This window comes from Balaenoptera musculus, chromosome 13 (genome assembly GCF_009873245.2).
Source record: "Balaenoptera musculus isolate JJ_BM4_2016_0621 chromosome 13, mBalMus1.pri.v3, whole genome shotgun sequence".
NCBI classification, from domain to species: domain Eukaryota; kingdom Metazoa; phylum Chordata; class Mammalia; order Artiodactyla; family Balaenopteridae; genus Balaenoptera; species Balaenoptera musculus.
The window spans coordinates 25,240,786-25,262,815 of record NC_045797.1 but is presented as its reverse complement, the minus strand read 5'-3'; the positions used below and the strand labels follow the sequence as shown (position 1 = coordinate 25,262,815).

Genomic DNA, 22,030 nt, shown 5'->3' with positions numbered 1-22,030 from the left:
AATACCCAGGACATGGAAGCAACCTAAGTGTCCATCAACAGATGAATGGATAAAGAAGATGTGGCACATATATACAATGGAATATTACTCAGCCATAAAAAGAAACAAAATGGAGTTATTTGTAGTGAGGTGGATGGAGTTAGAGTGTGTCATACAGAGTGAAGTAAGTCAGAAAGAGAAAAACAAATAGAGTATGCTAACACATATATATGGAATCTAAGGGAAAAAAAAAAGAGGTCATGAAGAACCTAGTGGCAAGACGGGAATAAAGACATAGATCTACTAGAGAATGGACTTGAGGATATGGGGAGGGGGAAGGGTAAGCTGTGACAAAGTGAGAGAGTGGCATGGACATATATACACTACCAAACATAAAATAGATAGCTAGTGGAAAGCAGCCGCATAGCACAGGGAGATCAGCTAGGTGGTTTGTGACCACCTAGAGGGGTGGGATAGGGAGAGTGGGAGGGAGGGAGACGCAAGAGGGAAGAGATTTGGGAACATATGTATATGTATAACTGATTCACTTTGTTATAAAGCAGAAACTGACACACCATTGTAAAGCAATTATACTCCAATAAAGATGTTAAAAAATAAAGAAAGAAAATCAATAAGGAAACAGTGATCTTAAATGACACAATAGACCAACTGGATTTAATAGATATGTACAGGATATTCAATCGAAAAACAGCATAATACATATTCTTTTCAAATGCACACCTTCTCCAGGTTAGATCACATGCTAGGCCACAAAAAAATTTTCAACAAATTTAAAAGGATAGAAATTATATCAAACATTTTTTTGAACCAAAATGGTATAAAACTGGAAATCAATTACAGAAAGAGAAATGGGTAAAAACAAACATGTGGAGACTAAACATGCTACTAAAAAACCAATGGGTCAATGAAAAAATCAAAGAGGAAATCAGAAAATACCTTGAGACAAATGAAAATGGAAACACGACTACCCAAACCTATGAGATGCAGCAAAAGAAGCCCTAAGAGGGAAGTTTATGGCAAAATCTATGGGATGCCACAAAATCAGTTCTAAGAGGGAAGTGTATGGCAATTCAGGCTTTCCTCTAGAAACAAGAAACATCTCAAGTAAACAACCTAACCTATCACTTAAAGGAATTAGAAAAAGGAAAATAAAAAGCCAAAGGGCAAAGTGAGCAGAAGGAAAGAAATAATAAATATCAGAAAGGAAATAGAGATCAAAAAAGAAAAGACCAACGAAACCAAGAGCTGTTTTTTTGAAAAGATAAACAAAGTTGATAAACCTCTAGCCAGTTTCACCAAGAAGAAAAGAGAAGACTCAAAACAATAAGAAATGAAAGAAAAGAAATAATGACTAATACCACAGAGATATAAAAAAATCATAAGAGAATACTAAGAACAGTTATAGGCCAACAAATTGGACAACCTAGAAGAACTGTACAAATTTCTAGAAATATACAACCAGCCAAGACTGAATCAAGAAGAAACAGACAATTGGAACAGACCAATTGCTACTAGTGAAATTGAATTTGTAGTAATTAAAAAAAAAACCTCCCAGCAAACAAACGTCCAGAACCATATGGCTTCATAGAGCAATTCTACCAAACATATAAGGAAGAACTAGTACCTAACCTTCTCAAACTAGTCTGAAAAATTGAAGAGGCCACCAATACCCTGACACCAAACCAGACAAAGACAGTACAAACAAAAAAGAAAAAAAAATTACAAGCCAATATCTTTGATGAATATAGATGCAAAAACCCTCAATAAAATATTAGCAAAGCAAATCCAATAATATATAAAAAGGATCATATACGATGATCAAGTGGGATTTATTCCAGGGATGGAATATTCACAATCAATCAATGTAATACACCACAGTAACAAAAGGAAAGATAAAATCACAGGATCATCTCAATAGATGCAGAGAAAGCATTTGACAAAATTCAACATCAACTCATGATAAAAACTCTCATCAAAGTTGGTATAGCAGGAACACACCTCAACATAATAAAGTCCATTTATGACAAACTCACAGCTAATATCATACTCAGTGGTAAAATGCTGAAAGCCTTTCTTCTAAATTCATGAACAAGATGCCCAGTCTTGCCACTTCTGTTTAACATAGTATTGGCAGTCCTAGCCATAATAATCAGACAAGAAAAAGAAATAAAAGGCATCCAAATTGGAAGGGAAGAAGTAAAACTGTCACTATTTGCAAATGACATAACACTTTATATAGAGCACCCTAAAGTCTCCACCCCAAAACTATTAGAACTAATAAATGAATTCAGCAATGTCGCAGGATACAAGATTAATATACAAAAATCTGTTGCTTTTCTATGCACTAATAATGAACTATCAGAAAGAGAAAGTAAAAAAAAATCCTGTTTAAAATTGCATCCAAGAGAATAAAATACCTAGGAATAAACTCAAACAAGGAGTTTAAAGGCCTATACTCTGAAAACTATAAAACACTGATGAAGGAAATTGAATATGTTACAAGGAAATGAAAGATATCCCATGTTCTTAGATTGGAAGAATTAATAATGTCAAAATTGCCATACTACCCAAAGCAATCCACAGCTACAATGTGATTCCTATCAAAATATCCATGACATTTTCCACAGTATTAGAACAAATAATCCTAAAATTCATGTGGAACCATAAAGACCCCAAATTACCAAAGCAATCTTGAGAAAAAGAACAGAGTTGGAGGTATTATGCTCACAGACTTCAGACTATACTGCATGGTACTGGCACAAAAACAGACATATAGATAAATGGAACAGAATAGAAGGCCCAAGAATAAACCAACACACCTATGGTAAATTAATCTATGACAAAGGGGGCAAGAATATACAATGGAAAAAAGACAGTGGTCTTCAATAAATTGTGAAGGGAAAACTGGACAGCTACATATAAAAGAATAAAATTAGAACACTTCCACACACCACCTACAAAAATAAACTCAAAATAGATTAAATACCTAAATGAAAGACCAGAAACCATAAAACTCCCAGAAGAGAACATAGGCAGAACACTCTTTGACATAAATCATAGTAATATTTTTTGGCTCTGTCTCCTAAGGCAAAATAAATAAAAGCAAAAATAAACAAATAGGACCTAATTAAATTTAAAAGCTTTGGCACAGCAAAGGAAACCATCAAAAAAAAAATGAAAAGACAACCTATGCAATGGGAGAAAATATTTGCAAATGATATGACTGACAAGCAGTTAATATCCAAAATATACAAACAGTTCATACAACTCAATATCAAAAAAACCCAAACAACCCAATCAAAAAATGGGCAGAAAATCTGAATAGATATTTTTCCAAAGAAGACACACAGATAGCTAAAAGGCATGTGAAAAGATGCTGGACATCACTAATTATTTGAGAAATGCAAATCAAAAAATGAGATATCACCTAACACCTATCAGAATGGCTATCATCAAAAAGTCTACAAATAAATTTTGGAGAGAATGGGGAGAAAAGGGAACACTTTTACACTGTTGGTGGACTGTAAATTGGTGCAGCCACTATGGGAAACAGGATGGTGCTTCCTAAATAAACTAAAAATATGACTACCATATGATCCAGCAATTCCATTCCTGGGTATATATCCAGAAAAAAATGAAAACACTAATTCAAAAAGATACATGCCCCACAATGTTCACAGCAGCACTATTAAAATAGCCAAGATATGGAAGCAACCCAAGAGCCCCTCAACAGATGAATGGATAAAGAAAAGAATAATACTCCATTTTTTATACATATATATGTGTATATATATATACATATATATAAAATGGAGTATTATTCAGCCATAAAGGACAATAAAATTCTGCCACTTGCAGCAATGCAGATGGACCTAGAGAATATTATGTTTAGTGAAATAAGTCAGACAAAGACAAATACATGTGAGATAGAACTTATATGTGAAATCTAAAAATAATACATAAATGTGTATATATATACATATGTATATGTTGGAATTACATATGCAAAACAAAAACAGACTCACAGATATAGAAAACAAACCAGTGGTTACTAGAGGGGAGAGAAAAGGGAAGAGTGGCAAATTAGAGGTATGGGGTTAAGAGATACAAACTACTATTTGTAAAGTAGGTAAGCAACAAGTATATACTGTATAGTAAAGGGAATTGCAGCCACTAACTTGCAATAACTTTTAATGGAGTATAATCAGTAAAAATACTGAATCACTATGTTGTACACCTGAAACTAATGTAATAATGTAAACCAAGTATACTTCAGTTTTAAAAAAGAGGCAGAATTGCAACCCTCTTCCCCATCTGTTGGCCCCTGCCTCCGCAGGAACTGGGAGGGGTACATATCTGAGCAAGCTCGCCCCCCCACACAAGCCAAGGCCTGCTTTTGCTGTGCAGACCTCAGCATGCCTGCATGCCACCCCTGCCAGGGCCTCCTGGGAAGTCAGCCTAGGCGCCCCAGCTTGAGATGGGTGTCTGCCAGTGCTGGCAGGGGCTGGGTGCTAAAGTGTGGAGTTAAGAGAGTGGTCCTGGGGAGAGGACAGCTGTTGGCTGCATGGAGACAGCCTGAAGGGATGGGAATGATGAGATTGGCTGCACGGGGACAGCCTGAGGAGACAGAAGTGAGGACCTCCAGGGCTGGGAATGCTCCTGGAGGAAGCGTGGTCTGCCTTGGAAGAGAGGCACCATTGTTGAGTGGCGTGCAAGGGGCAGGGCTGTCATCACAGACTCTCTCCGCACACACCAGCCCCTGCCTCTGTGGGCACTGGGAAGGACCCCCATCAGAGCGAGTACACCCCAGTCTGCTGTCCTCTGCCGCCATGGGCACTAGAGGGGGATCCCAGAAGAGTGAGTGCATGCACCCCAGTCGTGGCTGCCTTGTCCCTCCCCTGCCTGAGTGAGCACATGCCCCCCAGTCTGTCACTGCTTCTTGCCCCTCCCACCTAAGTGAACAAGCATGCCCCAGTCAGTCCTGCCTTCACCCCCTATCACCTGGGAGGCAAACAGATACATGAGGGTGACCCACATGCAGAGGTGGGGTCAAAACTAAAGCTGAGCCCCAGGGACTGTGTGACTAAGGAAGAGGAACTGAAATTTCTCCATGCAGCTGCACAAGCTACGGACTAAACCCTCACAGTTGACTTGAGAAACCCAGCATCTGTGGAGCATCTGAATGTACAAAGAGTGCTCCCACAACTGCGACCTGTCTAGCTTTAGCAGCTGTGGACTTTGGGGACAAGTACATGTGAGAGTTGGGCCAGGACAGAGTCTGAGCTGCCCCCAAAGTGGGTCCAGAGACCTACCTAAAGGTCTTGTAAGGTCTCCTGGGGAGACAAGGGTTGGCTGTGGCTCACTGTAGGGGCAAGGACACTGATAGCAGAGGCCCCAGGAAAATTGTTTTTATTCATTTTTTATTTTATTAAAAATTTTTTTCTTAATTTTTATTTTTCTATTTTTTATTTTATTTTATTTTATTTTTGTTGTCTTGTTTGGGTTTTTTGCTTGCTTTCTTCTTTCTGCTATTTTTTTTTTGATTATTTTTCTTCTGGTTTTATTTCACTTTTTCTTTTTGGTTTTTATCATTTGTTGTCATTTTTGTGTGTTTTTTGTTTTCTTTGCTTTTCTTTTTAGTTTGCTTTCTGTTTTTGTTTTATTTTTATTGGTTTGGTTTTTGAGTTCTTTTCTTTGGTTGTTTTCTTGTTTTTTGTTTTCTTTGATTTTTTCATTTGTTTTTTGTTGTTTTTGCGTTTGTATTTTTGTTTTTGTTTGGTTTTGTTTTTGTTATTTGTCTTGGGTTTTGTTCGTCTCTTTGTTTTATTTTCCTTTTTTTTTTTTTTTTTTTTTGGCCATGCCACTTGACTTACAGCATCCTGGTTCCCAGGTTGTGCCTGAGCCCCCAGGGTGGGAGCGCCAAATCCCAGCCCCAGGGAATATTAGTCAGTGTGGTCTCTCCCAAAGGTCCCCATCTCAGCACCAAGATCTGGATCCACTGAACTGCCTGCAGGCTCCAGTGATGGACACCTCAGGCCAAACAACCAGTAAGACAGGATACAGCCCCACCCATCAGGAGACAGGCTGCCTAAATTCATACTAAACTCACAGACACCCCAAAACACACCCCCTGTCGTGGCCCTGCCCATCAGAGGGACACGACTCAGCTCCACCCACCAGAGCACAGGCACCAGTTCCCCCCACCAGGGGGTATTACACAAGTCCCTGAACCAACCTCAACCACCAGGAAGCAGACACCAGAAGCAAGAGGAACTATGACCCTCCAGCCTGTGGAAAGGAGACCACAAACACAGTAAGTTAGACAAAATGAGATGACAGTGAAATATATTGCAAACGAAGGAGCAAGGTGAAAACACAAAAAAACAAATAAATGAAGAGGAAGTAGACAATCTACCTGAAAAAGAATTCAGAGTAATGATAATAAAGATGATCCAAGATCTCGGAAATACAATGGAGGTATGGATTGAGATGCTACAAGAAATGTTTAACACCGACATAGAAGAACTAAAAAACAAACAAACAGTGATGAACAACACAATAACTAAATGAAAAATGCACTAGAAGGAATCAATAGCAGAATAACTGAGGCAGAAGAATGGATAAGTGACCTGGAAGACAGGATGGTGGAAATAATTGCCGAGGAGCAGAATAAAGAAAAACTCAATGAAAAGAAATGAAGACGGGGATTTCCCCATCCAGTGGTTAAGAATCTGCCTTCCAATGCAGGGGATGCAGGTTTGACCTCTGGTCGGGGACTAGATCCCATATGCCATGGGGCAACTAAGCCCATGTGCCACAACTGCTGAGCCTGCATGCCACAACTCGAGAGCCAGTGTGCCACAACTACTGAGCCCACGTGCTCTGGAGTCCATGAACCACAACTAGAGACCCCGCATGCCACAACTACTCAGCCTGCACATGCTGGAGCCCATGCGCCACAACTAGAGAAGCCCGCACACCACAATGAAGAGCTCGTGTGCCACAATGAAAGATCCCACATGTCACAACTAAGACCTAATGCAGCCAAGTAAATAAATGAATAAGTAAATAAATATTTTTTAAAAAAGAAATGAGGACAGTCTCAGAGACCTCTGGGACAACATTAAATGCACCAACATTTGAATTATAGGGATCCCAGAAGGATAGAAAGAGAAAGGGTCTGAGAAAATATTTGAAGCGATTATAGTTGAAAACTCTCCTAACATGGGAAAGGAAACAACCACCCACATCCAGGAAGTGCAGAGAATCCAATACATGATAAACCCAAGAAGAAACATGCAGAGACACATATTAATCAAACTAAAGAAAGTTAAATACAAAGAAAAAATATTAAAAGAAGCAAGGGAAAACAAACAAAAAACATAGAAGGGAATCTCCATAACATTATCAGCTGATTTTTCAGCAGAAACATTGCAGGCCAGAAGGGAATGGCAAGATATATTTAAAGCGATGAAAGGGGAAAATTTACAACCAAGACTACTCTACCCAACAAAGACCTCATTCAAAGGAGAAATCAAAAGCTTTACAGACAAGCAAAAGTTAAGAGAATACAGCACCACTAAACCAGCTTTACAACAAATGCTAAAGGAACTTCTCTAGGTTGAAAAGACAAAAGAAGAAGAAGACCTACAAAAGCAAACCCAAAACAATTAAGAAAATGGCAATAGGAGCATTCATATCAATAATTACCTTAAATGTAAGTGGATTAAGTGCTCCAACCAAAAGACACAGACTGGCTGAATGGATACAAAAACAAGACCTGTATATATGTTATCTACAAGAAACCCACTTCAGACCTAGGGACACATGCAGACTGAAAGTTAGGGGATGGGAAAACGTTACTCCATGCAAATTGAAATCAGAAGAAAGCCAGAATAGCAATATCAGACAAAATAGACTTTAAAATAAAGACTGTTAGAAGAGACAAGGAGGACGCTACATAATGATCAAGGAATCAATCCAAGAAGAAGACATAACAATTGTAAACATGTTACTAAATAATCAATGGATCACTGAAGAAATCAAAAAGAAAATCCAGAAACTACCTAGAGACAAATGACAATGAAAACACGACAATCAAAAACCTATGGCATGCAGCAAAAGCAGTTCTAAGAGGGAAGTTATAGCAATACAATTCTACCTCAAGAAACAAGGAAAAAGACTTCCCTGGTGGCACACTGGTTAAGAATCTGCCTGACAATGTAGGGGACATGGGTTTGATCCCCGGTCCAGGAAGATCCCACATGCTGTGGAGCAAGTAAGCCTGGGCACCACAACTACTGAGCCTGAATTCTAGAGCCCACAAGCCACAAATACTGAGCCTGTGCACCACAATGACTGAAGCCTGCATACCCTAGAGCCCATGTGCCACAACTACTGAGCCCATGTGCTGAAACTATTGAAACCCACGTACACTAGGGCCCACTTGCTGCAACTACTGAGCCCAGGTGCTGCAACTACTGAAGCTTGTGCTCTGCAACAAGAGAAGCAACTGCAATGAGAAGCCCACACACCGCAACAAGGAGTAACTCCCACTCACCACAACTAGAGAAAGCCCGCATGCAGCAACAAAGACCCAACACAGCCAAAAACAAACAAACAAGAAACATTTCAAATAAACAACTATCCTTACACCTAAAGCAACTAGAGAAAGAAGAACAAACAAAATCTAAAGTTAGTAGAAGGAAAGAAGTCATAAAGATCAGACCAGAAATAAATGAAATGGAGACAAAGAAAACAATAGCAAAGATCAATGAAACTAAAAGCTGATTCTTTGAGAAGATAAACAAAATTGATAAACCTTTAGCCAGACTCATCAGAAAAAAAGGGAGAGGATTCAAATTAATGAAATTGGAAATGAAAAAGAAGTTACAATGGACACAACAGAAATACAAAGGATCATAAGATATTACTACAAGCAATAATATGCCAATAAAATGGACAACCTAGAAGAGATGGACAAATTCTTAGAAAGATACAACCTTCCAAGACTGAACCAGGAAGAAATAGAAAATATGAACAGACTAATCACAAGTACTGAAATTGAAACTGTGATTAAAAATCTTCCAAAAGGGACTACCCTGGTGGTCCAGTGGTTAAGAATCTGCCTTCCAATACAGGGGACGTGGGTTCAATCCCTGGTCAGGGAACTAAGATCCCACATGCCGTGGGGCAACTAAGCCCACACGCCACAACTACTGAGATCACATGTTTTTCTGCCACAACTAGAAAAGCCCACACACTGCAGCTACTGACCTTGTGCACTCTAGAGCCTGCATACCACAACTAGAGAAGCCCATGTGCCAGAACTAGAGAGAAGCCCGTGTGCCACAACAAAGACCCAGCACAGACAACATTTTTAAAAAAACCTTACAGCAAACAAAAGCCCAGAGCCAGATGGCTTCACAGGAGAGTTCTATCAAACATTTAGAGAAGAGCTAATACCTGTCCTTCTCAAACTCTTCCAAAAAATTGCTGAGGGAGGAAGACTCCCAAGCTCATTCTACGTGGCCACCATAACCCTGATACCAAAACCAGAAAAAGCTATCACAAAAAAGAAAATTATAGGCCAATATCACTGATTAACATAGACACAAAAATCCTCAACAAAATTCTAATAAACCCAATCCAACAACACATTAAAAGGATCATACACCATGATCAAGTGGGATGTATCCCAGGGATGCAAGGATTCTTCAATATATGCAAATCAATCATGTGATACACCACATCAACAAATTGAAGAATAAAAACCATATGCAGAAAAAGCTTTTGACAAAATTCAACACCATTTTTGATAAAAAAAACTCTCCAGAAAGTGGGTATAGAAGAACCTATCTCAACATAAAAAGGCCACATATGACAAACCCACAGGAAACATCATTCTCAATGGTGAAAAACTGAAAGCATTTCCTCTAAGATCAGGAACAAGACAAGGATGTCCACTCTCACTGCTTTTATTCAACATAGTTTTGGAAGTCCTAGCCATGGCAATCAGAAAAGAAAAGGAAATAAAAGGAATCAAAGTTGGAAAAGAAGAAGTAAAACTGTCACTGTTTGCAGATAACATGATACTATACATAGAATATCCTAAAGATGCTACCAGAAATCTACTGGAGTTCAGCAATGAATTTGGTAAAGTTGCAGGATACAAAATTTGTACACAGAAGTCTCTTGCATTCCTATACACTAACAGTGAAAGATCAGAAAGAGAGATTAAGGAAACAATCCCATTTACCATTGCATCAAAAAAATAAAATACCTAGGAATAAACCTACCTAAAGAGGCAAAAGACCTGTCCTCAGAAAACACTGATGAAAGTAATCAAAGATGTCACAAACAGATGGAGAGATGTACCATGTTCTTGGATTGGAAGAATCAATATTGTGAAAATTACTATACTACTCAAAGCATTCTACAGATTCAGTGCAATCCCTATCAAATTACCAATGGCATTTTCCACAGAATTAGAACAGAAAAATTTTACACTTTGTATGGAAACACAAAGACTCCGAATAGCAAAAACAATCTTGAGAAAGAAGAATGCAGCTGGAGGAATCAGGCTCCCTGATTTCAGACTATACTACAAAACTACAGTCATCAAAAGAGTATGGTACTGGAACAAACACAGAATTATAGATCAATGGAACAGGATAGAAAGTCCAGAGATAAACCCATACACCTATGGTCACCTAATCTATGACAAAGGAGGCAAGAACATACAAAGGACAAAAGACAGGATCTTCAGTAAGTTGTGCTGGGAAAACAGGACAACTACATGTAAAAAAGCGAAATTAGAACACTCCCTAGCACCACACACAAAAATAAACTCAAAATGGATTAAAGACCTAAATGTATGGCCAGATACTATAAAACTCGTAGAGGAAATGTAGGCAGAACACTCTCTGACATAAATCACAGCAAGTTCTTTTTCAATCCACCACCTAGAGTAATGGAAATAAAAACAAAAATAAATAAATGGGACCTAATGAAACCTAAAAGCTTTTGCCCAGCAAAGGAAACCATAAACAAAACAAAAAGACAACCCTCAGAATGGGAGAATACATTTGCAAGTGAAGCAACTGACAAGGGATTAATCTCCAAAATATATAAACAGCACATGCATCCCAATATCAAGAAAACAAACAACCCAGTCACAAAATGGGAGGAAGACCTAAATAGATATTTCTCCAAAGAAGACATACAGTGGCCAACAGACACATGAAAAGATGCTCAACATCACTAAGTATTAGAAAAATGCAAATCAAAACTGCAATGCGGTATCACCTCACACTGGTCAGAAAGGCCATCATCAAAAAATCTAGAAACAATAAATGCTGAGAGAGTGTGGAGAAAAGGGAACCCTCCTCACTGTTGGTGGGAATGTAAACTGATACTGCCACTATGAAGAACAGTATGGAAGTTCCTTAAAAAACTAAAAATAGAGCTACTATATGATCCAGCAATCCCTCTCCTGGGCATATATCTGCAGAAAACCATAATTCTAAAGGATACATGCATCCTGTTGTTCATTGCAGCACTATTTACTATAGCCAGGACATGGAAGCAACCTAAATGTTCATCAAGAGAGGAATGGATAAAGATGTAGTACATATATACAATGGAATATTACTCAGCCATAGAAAGGAACAAAATAGTGCCATTTGCAGAGAACTGGATGGACCAGATGATAGACTGTCATACAGAGTGAAGTAAGTCAGAAAGAGAAAAACAAGTATTGTATAATATCATTTATATGTGGAATCTAGAAAAATGGTAGAGATGAATTTATTTGCAAAGCAGAAATAGAGTCACAGATGTAGAGAACAAACTTATGGTTACCAAGCAGGGGAGGAGGGTGGATGAATTGGGAGATTGGGACTGACATATATACACTACTATGTATAAATTAGATAGCTAATGAGAACCTACTATATAGCACAGGGAACTCTACTCAGTGCTCTGTGGTGACCTAAATGGGAAGGAAATAAAAAAAAGAGTGGATATATTTATACGTATAACTTATTCTCTTGGTTGTACAGCAAGAAACTAACACAACAGTGTAAAGAAACTATACTCCAATAAAAATTAATTTTAAAAAATAAAAAAAATTAAAAAGTGGCACAAGCCAATATAGATGGTGTTAATCTAAAGCCCAGGGGAATGGAATGATTCCTGCACTTGTTGCCAAGGGACTGAAACCACAAGGGTAAGAACCCAGATTCAGAGAGGCAGATTTAACAAGATTTTTGGCAGTTGTTACTAGCCAATGAGATCACTCAAAAAGGTATAATCAAGCCAGCCATTGAGGGTTTCAAGCAAACTATTGTCCCCTTGGGAAACAGATATCTGTAACCATTCAGTTCTTAAGACAGACTTCCAAGCCCCTATCACAGAGAGTGAGTTCCCAAAGTAATAGAGTGTCCAGCTGAGGAAGTCTCCCAACCATCTTCTCAGGTATGATGACAAAGCCAATGAACAGGGGAAATACAGTAGGAAGGCTCTGGAGCATCCAGACAGACTGACTAAGCAACCCACTGCATGGCCAGAGAAGGGATCCGACAGACTGATAGAATGCATTATTGCCGTCTATCAGGCTGGAGGATGCTGCTTCCTCCTCTGTAACCCATTTCTAAATGTGGTTCAGCCTTGCCCCTCTTCCTTCCTTACCAACTTCCCCTCTCAGTATGAGGCCACCATATTATTTCTAGCCTTAGGTAAGTCTTCTATTCCCCTATCAGCTTAACAATCACTCAACTATACTGTAATCATAACAGAAACATACAGAAATGAAAAGCCCCTAGGGGCCATTTCTCCATTCTCCAGTTTCTCACAATTCTCCAGCTATTTGAAGGGTCTGGCAAAAGACCATACCCACCTATATAAAAGGGCTGCTGTTTAGGGTAAGTGTAACCACAGAAATAAACATAAAACAAAAAAAGAGCTTATGTAACATTTATTTTTTATCCCAACTTAATTTTGGCTTTATTCCTATTCTTTTATTAGAAATCCAAATGGGTTTTTTTAAAAAAACAAATTGTTTAAAATCATGATTATCTAGAGTCATAACAAAATTTTCTTCTCTCCAAAAGGGGCGAAAACACAGCTTTTATTCTTGTGCTGCATTTTCAAATGCATGTAGCATTAATTGCATGTTAATATATTCTTTATAAGCTATTTAAAATAAAACCCTTCATCCTTTGAGGTTATTGACATTTTTCTAGTTCACTGACACATCTCCTATAATACATTATTCATTTTCATGAGTGAAGTGGGAACTGTAATAAAAAATAGGATTTTAATCCCTGAGGTTGCCATTGCAACACAAGATTGAAAGAATAGACCTTAAACAATAAGCATTGATCATGCTATCTGGATCAAAATCACCTCCATAGCATGGAGTCATTTAGAAAGTTGCATTTACTGGGTTAAGTTAACCCTGCTCTTCCTAGCCCTCAGCCTGTAATAATATTTCCTTTTGTAAAGAAATAACACATAGCAATGAAGTCTGCAGAAACTTCTGAGATCCTCAGAAATCAAGAGAAACCACAAGTTCCATTTCTCTAATCTCCATCCACATTGCTGGAGAGGGTTTTCAGCACTATTCCAAGACCTGGAAAAGTTGATGAACCAACTTGGTTTTTCTACTTCTCCATAAATTTAGTCAAAAGGGAGAAATCAGTCCTCCTGGCTAGAAAATGGGAACGTCCTGCTTATCTCTGCCACCATAACATTAGCAGAGCTGCGTTCAACTCTTTGTGCCCGTCCTCCTTGCAGGACCCTTTTTCTACCAGGCGGCTAACAGCGGGGTGTGGATTCCTGCTCCTGCCCCTAGTAGTAGCGGTACAGGCTCCTGGTGCCAGGAACCTCGGGCTGGCCATTCATCCAAATCTCCCTGATGATGCGTTCCCGCTCCTCTAGCCGCTGGGCGCGCTCCAGCTCCTCCGCTGAGGTGAAAACGTTCTGGTTCAAAGTCCTCTCGAAGCGACCATGTCTCCTGACTGAGATGTCGGATGCCGCGTAGGAGCTGCCATCCTCGCTGTCGCTGCTGTTGCTGCTGCTTTCTTGGTCCTGCAGGAACTTCTTCTGGGGATGCTGCCGGCAGTCTGTGTGGCAAGAGATCCTCATCACCAAGGCAGCTACGGTGAGGACCAGCCCGATGCACACACCAGAGACAAAGTACAGAGCTGCTCGCTCAGTATTTTCTGGAGGAGGAGGAAGAAGAGAACATTTGAGAGATGACAACTATATATGCAGAGAGCAAATATGACTCCAGCACAGGATGCACGCCTCTCACCAGACCTCAAAGCTTTGATGGTTACAAATATTGCCTTTCCATGTGACAAATTGCATAATGTTTTCAAAATATAATTTTCAACAAATGGTGAATGTGGGTAAAGAGTGTATGGAATTCTCTTACTATTCCTGTAACTTAACTTCAAAATTATTTCAAAATGAAAAGTTAAAAAAAAAGAAAAAATATTATTTAGCATTTACTAGAAGCAAGTAACTGTGCCATTTGCTTATACCAGAAAAATCTGTTTCTGAATTTGCTCCTGCAACCCCTTGAATTACCTTTTAACCATAGCTGTAGGTAACTTCTGAGATGATCCCCCCCACCTCTTGGTATTCATACTCTTATGCAAGCCCTTCCCTCCAAGGGCTGGACATTGTGGGCTGGACCTAGTGACTTACTTCTAACAAAAGTGATGGATGACTCAAGATCAGGTAACCTAAGACTGACTTCCAACTTACTCATGCTCTCTCTTTAACTTACTCATTTGCTTGCTCTGATGCAGTCAGTTCCCATGCTATGATCTGTGCTACAGAGAGGCCTGTATAGCGAGGAACTAAGTGTGGCCTCTAACAGCCTTCAAAGCTTGGAAGTGTATGAATATGTTTTGTGTAGTTTAAAGTTTATTTTGCTTAGCTGTATTTTTAAGTATTCTATTCTCATTGGCATTACTTTTGTAGTAAATAATGTTATTTTACTGGAATTTAAAATTTTGAAGTGAATCATACCCTGGTGGAACATTGAGGTGGCCACAACCCTGGCCATGCAGCAGCCTTGTGAGACACCTTGAACCAGAGAACACAGCTATGCCAATCCCAGATTCCTGACTTATAGAAACAGAGAGATAATTAATATGTGTTGTTTTGAGGTACAGATGGTCCCTGAATTGCAATGGCTAGACTTATGATTTTTTTAACTTTACAATGGAGTGAAAGCAATATGCACTCAAGTAGAAATTGTACTTCTAATTTAAAATTTTGATCTTTCCCTGCGCTATCAATATGCAGTACAATACTGTCTCCTGATGCTGGGCAGCAGCAGTGAGCTGTACTCCCAGTCAGCCACATGATCACTTACAGCCATTCTGAATGTGGACAACCATTCAGTTTATCACTTTCAGTATAGTAGTCAATAAATTACATGAGATATTAAACACTTTATTATAAAATAGGCTTTGTGTTAGATGATTTTGACCAACTACAGATTAATGTAAGTGTTCTGAACACATTTGAGGTAGGTTAGGCTAAGCTATGATGTTCCACAGGTTAGGTGTATTAAGTGCATTTTTGTCAATATCAAAAAAAAAAAAAAACCCAATCAAACAATGGGTAGAAGACCTAAATGAGACATTTCTCCAAAGAAGACCTTCAGATGGCCAAGAGGCACATGAAAAGATGCTCAACATCACTAATTATTAGAGATATAATTACATTGAGATATCACCTCACACCAGTCAGAATGGCCATCATCAAAATGTCTGCAAACAATAAATGCTGGAAAGGGTGTGGAGAAAAGGGAACCCTCCTACACTGTTGGTGGGAATGTAAATTGGTACAGCTACTATGGAGAACAGTATGGAAGTTCCTTAAAAAACTAAAAATAGAGCTACCAATGAACCAGCAATCCCACTCTTGGGCATGTATCTGGAGAAAACCATGGTTCGAAATGATACATGTGCCCCAATGTTCATTGCATTGCTGTTTATAATAGCCAAGACTTGGAAGCAACCTACATGTCCATTGACAGATGAATGGAGATACACACACACACACACACACACACACACACACACACACACACAATGGAATATTACTCAATCAATACAGAGAATGAAATAATGCCATTTGCAGCAATATGGATGGACCTGGAGATTATCATACTAAGTAAAGTAAGTCAGACAGAGAAAAGGCAAATATCATATGATATCACTTATATGTAGAAGTAAAAAAATACGATACAAATGAGCTTATTTACCAAACAGAAACAGACTCACAGACTTAGAAAAAAACTTATGGTTACTAAAGGGGAAAGGTGGAGGGGAGGGATAAATTGGAAGTGTGGGAATGACATATACAAACTACTATATTTAAACTAGGACCTCCTGTAGAGCACAGGGAACTCTGGTTAATATTCCACAATAACCTAAATGGGAAAAGAATTTGAAAAAGGATAGATATATGTATACATATAACTGAATCACTTTGCTGTACACCTGAATCTAATACAACATTGTAAATCAACTATAGTCCAATACAAGATAAAATTTTTTTTAAATGCATTTTTGACTTATGATATTTTCAATTTACAATGGGTAAGTTGAGGAAGATCTGTAATTTGCTGTGCAGCAATAGATAACTTATACAATCACAGATTGAAAGCCAGTGTGGGCATTTTTGCATGCCCTCATCAGGTTAATTTTTGGGGGAGTAATTTAAACTCTTTCTTGGTGAGAGAAGAAAATAATCATTCTGCTGATGAGTAATATACTTAGTGGGCCCAGTGATGATCCCTGTACGATGTGTTCAACAGAATGAGAGCCTCTGAGTGAAGAGCTCTCACTTTCTACATGTGAGAGCACTGGGACATGCCTTGCCTTGAGTCAAAGGGCATGGTCAATCTGACCAGACCCAAGACTGACATCAGCAAATTAGATCCATAATCTATATTCACTTGTAAGTATGAATCAAAATGTATATATTGTTTTGTGGTTTTTAAAGAATATAAGTGGAATCATATATGATTTATATTTGCTTTTTAAATTCAAGAATATTCCTTAGAGAGATTTCAACATATGTCAATAGTATTCTTTTTGACTGCTGCGTATTTTTCTGTAGTATAGACATCAAAGTTTAACCTTTTCCTTGTTGATAGCATATAAATTGTTTCCTATTTTTCACTATTACAATCAATGCTAAAGTTAGTATCTTTTTGTCCTTGTATATATCTATGCATTGCAGAATTATTTCTACAGGTTAGTTAATCTAGAAACAGAACAGCTGTATCAAAGGGCTTAGGCATTTTCAGGTTTTATACATTTCAAATTGTACCCAAAAAAGGTTCTATCAGTCTGAACACAGCATACTGAACACATGTGTTTATGATCCCTCCTTCTCTCTGAAACCTCCACTGAAATGAGAGTGATGTGAGTAAAATAGATAAAAAGTATAGGTACAAAGAAAAGAATAGAGAAGAAAATAGAAAACACGAATAGTCCAATGTTTACTGCAAGGGAAGAAATGTATGCATATGACTGAATACAAAAAGGGACGATGTGAAATAAAAACTGTTTAAAGAAGAAAAAAGAAAACATGAATAATCAACATAAGAGTAGTCAACAAACAATGAAACATAGTAAAAAGGGACTGACATTAACATCATGGTAGTGTAAGACATCCTTACTTTTTGTACAACTAATGAGGTATCTATCCATAAACCACAGTGCCTCTGTGGGAATTGTGTGATCTAATATCATATGCCAAGGGACCAGGGAGAACTCTTGCTTACCTGTTCAGCTGGTAATAGACAGACAAACCTTGGTTTGGGCTGCAGAATCAGCAGAGCGAGCAAACCTGCCTCAACAACTACCAGCCATGATTGGGGAAAACCTGGAGAGTGCTGACTTGGGCAAATACCCACAGATGAGAGAGAATTTGTAAAATTCCAGCCCCCTGGAGGTGATTAGAGCACACGACTGGAGGGAAAAACACACACGTACACACACACACACGAGCTTGAATGCAGTGGAGAGGGAAAGAGGAACGTTTTCAGCTTTGCCACTCCCCACAAGTTGACACAATAACAGACTGAACTATCCTGTGGTGACCTCTCCACAGGTGAAAAGGAGAGTACAGTGTGAGTGCCCGGCTACCCCAGCTATGCTGGATGCTGTGAGAGAAACTCATTTTTCTCCAGCAACATTAGGAGTACTGGAAGCAGGACCTCCATGACTGGGGGAAGGGAGAAGATCAGAAAAGCCTAATAAGAACATCAAAAGGCATTAAAGGGGCATGGTTCCTGCTGTCTGTGCTCAGGGCTTCAGCAGGAAGTCCACTCAAGAGCCCCTGGGAGAACCTCAGCCAAGGATATCCCCACCAGCTGGTGGTTACCCCCAATGCCCCAAGTACTAAACCCACACCTCCCCTCACTCTGTGGTGGCTCCTTGTTTGCACTCAGAGATTGGCAGCAGGAGTGAGCAGGGTGAATGGAGTGCTATTAGAAAAACAGACCAGGATCTGTGGGCAAGAGAGAAAACACAAACTTGAGCTGTACTGCTACCTTCTGGAAAACAAGAGAGATATCTAGCAGCCAGCCAGGTGAGTTGTAAGAACCACAGAAGACATAAAAGCTTAAGAATTCTGCCACAAGAGGGAGCAAGAAGTACAGAGCAGGTGTATAAATACAAGGTCAGAGAGAACCCCAGATAGAACAGGATCAACAAACAGTATACCCTATCTGAAAGCAACTAGTAAAGATTTGAGGAGGTGTCTGAACTACAAGAAAGAGGAAGAATCAAGAAAACACATCATCACCAAAAGATAATAATCCTTCAAGAACTGAACTCAAAAGCAAAAAATCTTATAATCTAGCTGGTAAAGAATTCAAAATAGCTGTTTTGAGGAAACAGTGAGCTACAAGAAACACAGAAGACAATTCAATAAAATCAGGAAAATAATACATGTACAAAGTGAGAAATTTATCAAAAAGTTAAAAACCATAAAAAAGAACCAAACAGAAGTTTTGGAGCTGAAGAATTTGATGATTAAAATGAAAAATGAAACAGAGAGAATCTGCAGCAGGGTAGATCAAATGGAAGACAAAATAAGCAACCAAGAAGACAGTAATTTTGAAATAACCCAATCAGAAGTGAACAGAGAAAAAAGAATGAAAAAGAAGGAAGAAAGTGTACATGATCTATGGGATTCAATCAAACTTACAAATATATAGCATAACTGGGGTTCCAGAAGGAGAAGAGAGGGGCAGAAAGCTTATTTGAGGAAATGGTAGCTGAGAACTTCACAAACCTAGGGAGAGTCTTAGACATCCAAGTTTATGAAACTAATATACCATCCTACTATCTCAATGCAAACGACTACCAAGAACATTATAATGAAATTGTCAAAAATCAAGGAAAAGGAGAGAATCCTTAAAACGCCAGAGGAAGAAAGATAATAAACTTACAAAGGAACCCCCATTAGGCTATTAGAGGATTTATCAGCAGAAACGTTACAGGCCAGAAGAGAGTGGAATTACCTATTCAAATTGTTGAAAAAAAAATTGCCAGCCAAGAATACTTTACCTGGCAAAATTATCCTTCAGATATGAGGGAGAAAATATGCTAATTAGTGACATGAAAACATATTAAAGTATACAACACACTGGTAAAAGTAAATATACAGTAAATATACAGTTTCAGATTTAGAAAACTCTAATTCTGTACTATGATGCTGTGTTAACCACTTAACTGCAGTATAAAGGTTAAAGGAAAAGGGTACTAAAAATAACTAAAACCACTATAGTCTGTTAAAGAATACACAATATAAAAAGAGGTAAATTGTGACATCAAAAATGTAAAGGGGTCAGTAAAATGGTGGAGGCTTTGTTGATCAAAAACTTTCATCTTTCACCAATTAGTATGCTGTTAGCTGTGGGCTTGTAATATATTGCCTTTATTATACTGTGATATATTCCTTTTATACCCAATTTGTTGAGGGTTTATCATTAAAGAAAGTTGTATTTTGTCAAATGTTTTTTCTGCATCTATTGGGATGATCAAGGAAACAGGAGATGACATCACCATCTTAAAGAGATAGTTGCATTCCCATGTTTATGGCAGCATTATTCACAATAACCAAATTATGGAAACAACCTAAGTATCTATCAACAGGTGAATGGATAAAGAAAATGTGATATATATTACAGTATTATTCAGCCATAAAAAAGAAGGAGATCCTGCCATTTATAACATGGATGGACCTCAAGGGCATTATGCTAAAATGAAATAAGTCAGACAAAGACAAATAATATATGATATCAGTAACATGAGGAATCTAAAAAAGTTGAACACATAAAAACAGAGTAGAACACTGGTTACCAGGGGCTGTGGGGTGGGGGAACTGGGAATATGTTGTTTAAAGGTACACGTTAGCAACTAGTAGATAAATAAGTCCTGGAGACCTAATGCACAGCATAGTCATTATAGACAACAATATTGTATTATAGACTTCAAAGTTGCTAAGACACTAGATCTTAATTGTTCTCACCACAAAAAAAGAAGATAGTAATTATATGACGTGAAAGAGGTGTTAGCTAACGCTACAATGGTGATCATACTGCAATACAGAAATGTATCAAAGCAAAGCATTCTCACCTTAAATCTATACCATGTTCTATGTCAAATTATATCTTATTTAAAGAAAGAAAGGAAGGGAAGGAGGGAGAGAGAGAGAAGGGAGGGAGGAAGAGAAGGGAAGGGAGAAAGAAAGAAAAAGAAAGAATGAAAGAAAGAGAAAGAAAAAGAAAGGAAGGAAGGGAAGGAAGGAAAGAAGGAAAGAAAGAAAGAAAGAAAGAAAGAAGGAAAGAAAGAAAGAAAGAAAGAAAGAAAGGGAGGAAGGAAGAAAGAAAAAGGAAGAAAGAAGGAAGGAAGGAAAGAAAGAGAAAGAAAGAAGGAAGGAAGGAAGAAGGAAGAAGGAAGGAAGGAAGAAAGAAAGAAAGAAAGAAAGAAAGAAAGAAAAGAAAAGAAAAAAAGAAAGAGAAAGAAAGAGAGAAAGAGAGAAAAAGAAAGAAAGAAAGAAAGAAAGAAAGGAGGGAGGGAAGAAAAGAAAGAAAGGGAGAGAGAAGGAGGCTGAAACTGAACTCTGTCCAGCCAATATCAAGCAAACTGATATTCAGCAAACACTGAGAGGATTGAGTGAACTCTTTGCCTTTAGGAGCTTAACAGCCCAGCAGGGAAGATGGCCTTATCCGTTGCAGTACCAAAGGGAAGTGCAACTATAGAAACATGAAGAAGGATTTCTGGAAATGCAAAGGTGAGTGGAAAAGCTAACTTCAAATATGGGAATCTGAAAAGGCTTTCTAGAAAAGATGTACAAATTCATGCTTTTATCAGGGTGGAAAACCATCAGGCAGACCTGTATTTGAAGCCTTATCTCAGACACTTCTTTTAAACAACGATAACACTACCAACTCTGCTGAATTGTGGTAAAGATATTACAGATGAAAAGCATAAAGGGATTACCCCAGATCCTTGCAATAACTGACAACTTACTCTCACTCTATTTATTTTCTTCCCCTCTTTCCCCTTCCTTCCTTCCTCCCTCCCTCTCTCCCTTCCTTCCTTCCTTCCTTCCCTCCTTTCTCTCTCTCTCTCCCTCTTCCCTTCCCTCCCTCCCTCTCTCTCATTCCTCTACCCATCTATCTGTTTTCCTCCCTCTTTCCTTCTCTCCCTTATTCCCTTCCTTTCTCATCCCATCCTCCCTTCCCTGTGAGTTAATGTCTCTCTTTCACAACCTGCCCTCACCCCACCTATAACATAGGTTAACTTGAAGATGGTTACTGAACTGAATGTTGGAAACCACTATTCTCCCTCTAGTGTAACTAGTCCATCCTGTCCTGTCTTACTTCCCAGGTCAGAAAACATCTTTTTTTGCCTACAATTGTCTCAGACACGGATTTCCAGAGAAACCCAGTAAAAGCAACCAGAGAGGGCAAGGAGTTTTT

General features: G+C 38.5%; 1 protein-coding gene across 11 annotated transcripts in view; it reads right to left on the bottom strand.

Moving 5' to 3' along the window:
- Nucleotides 1-12,654: 12,654 nt before the first annotated feature.
- The window catches only part of EVA1A (eva-1 homolog A, regulator of programmed cell death), an 83,110-nt gene continuing 73,734 nt past the window's right edge, over nt 12,655-22,030 (bottom strand). For all 11 annotated transcript variants that reach the window (XM_036873014.1, XM_036873017.1, XM_036873008.1 and 8 more), the window contains one exon: nt 12,655-14,225. In XM_036873014.1, the coding sequence (XP_036728909.1) occupies nt 13,852-14,225 (374 nt within the window). In that variant the 3' untranslated portion in view covers nt 12,655-13,851. The remainder of the gene's footprint in view (nt 14,226-22,030) is intronic.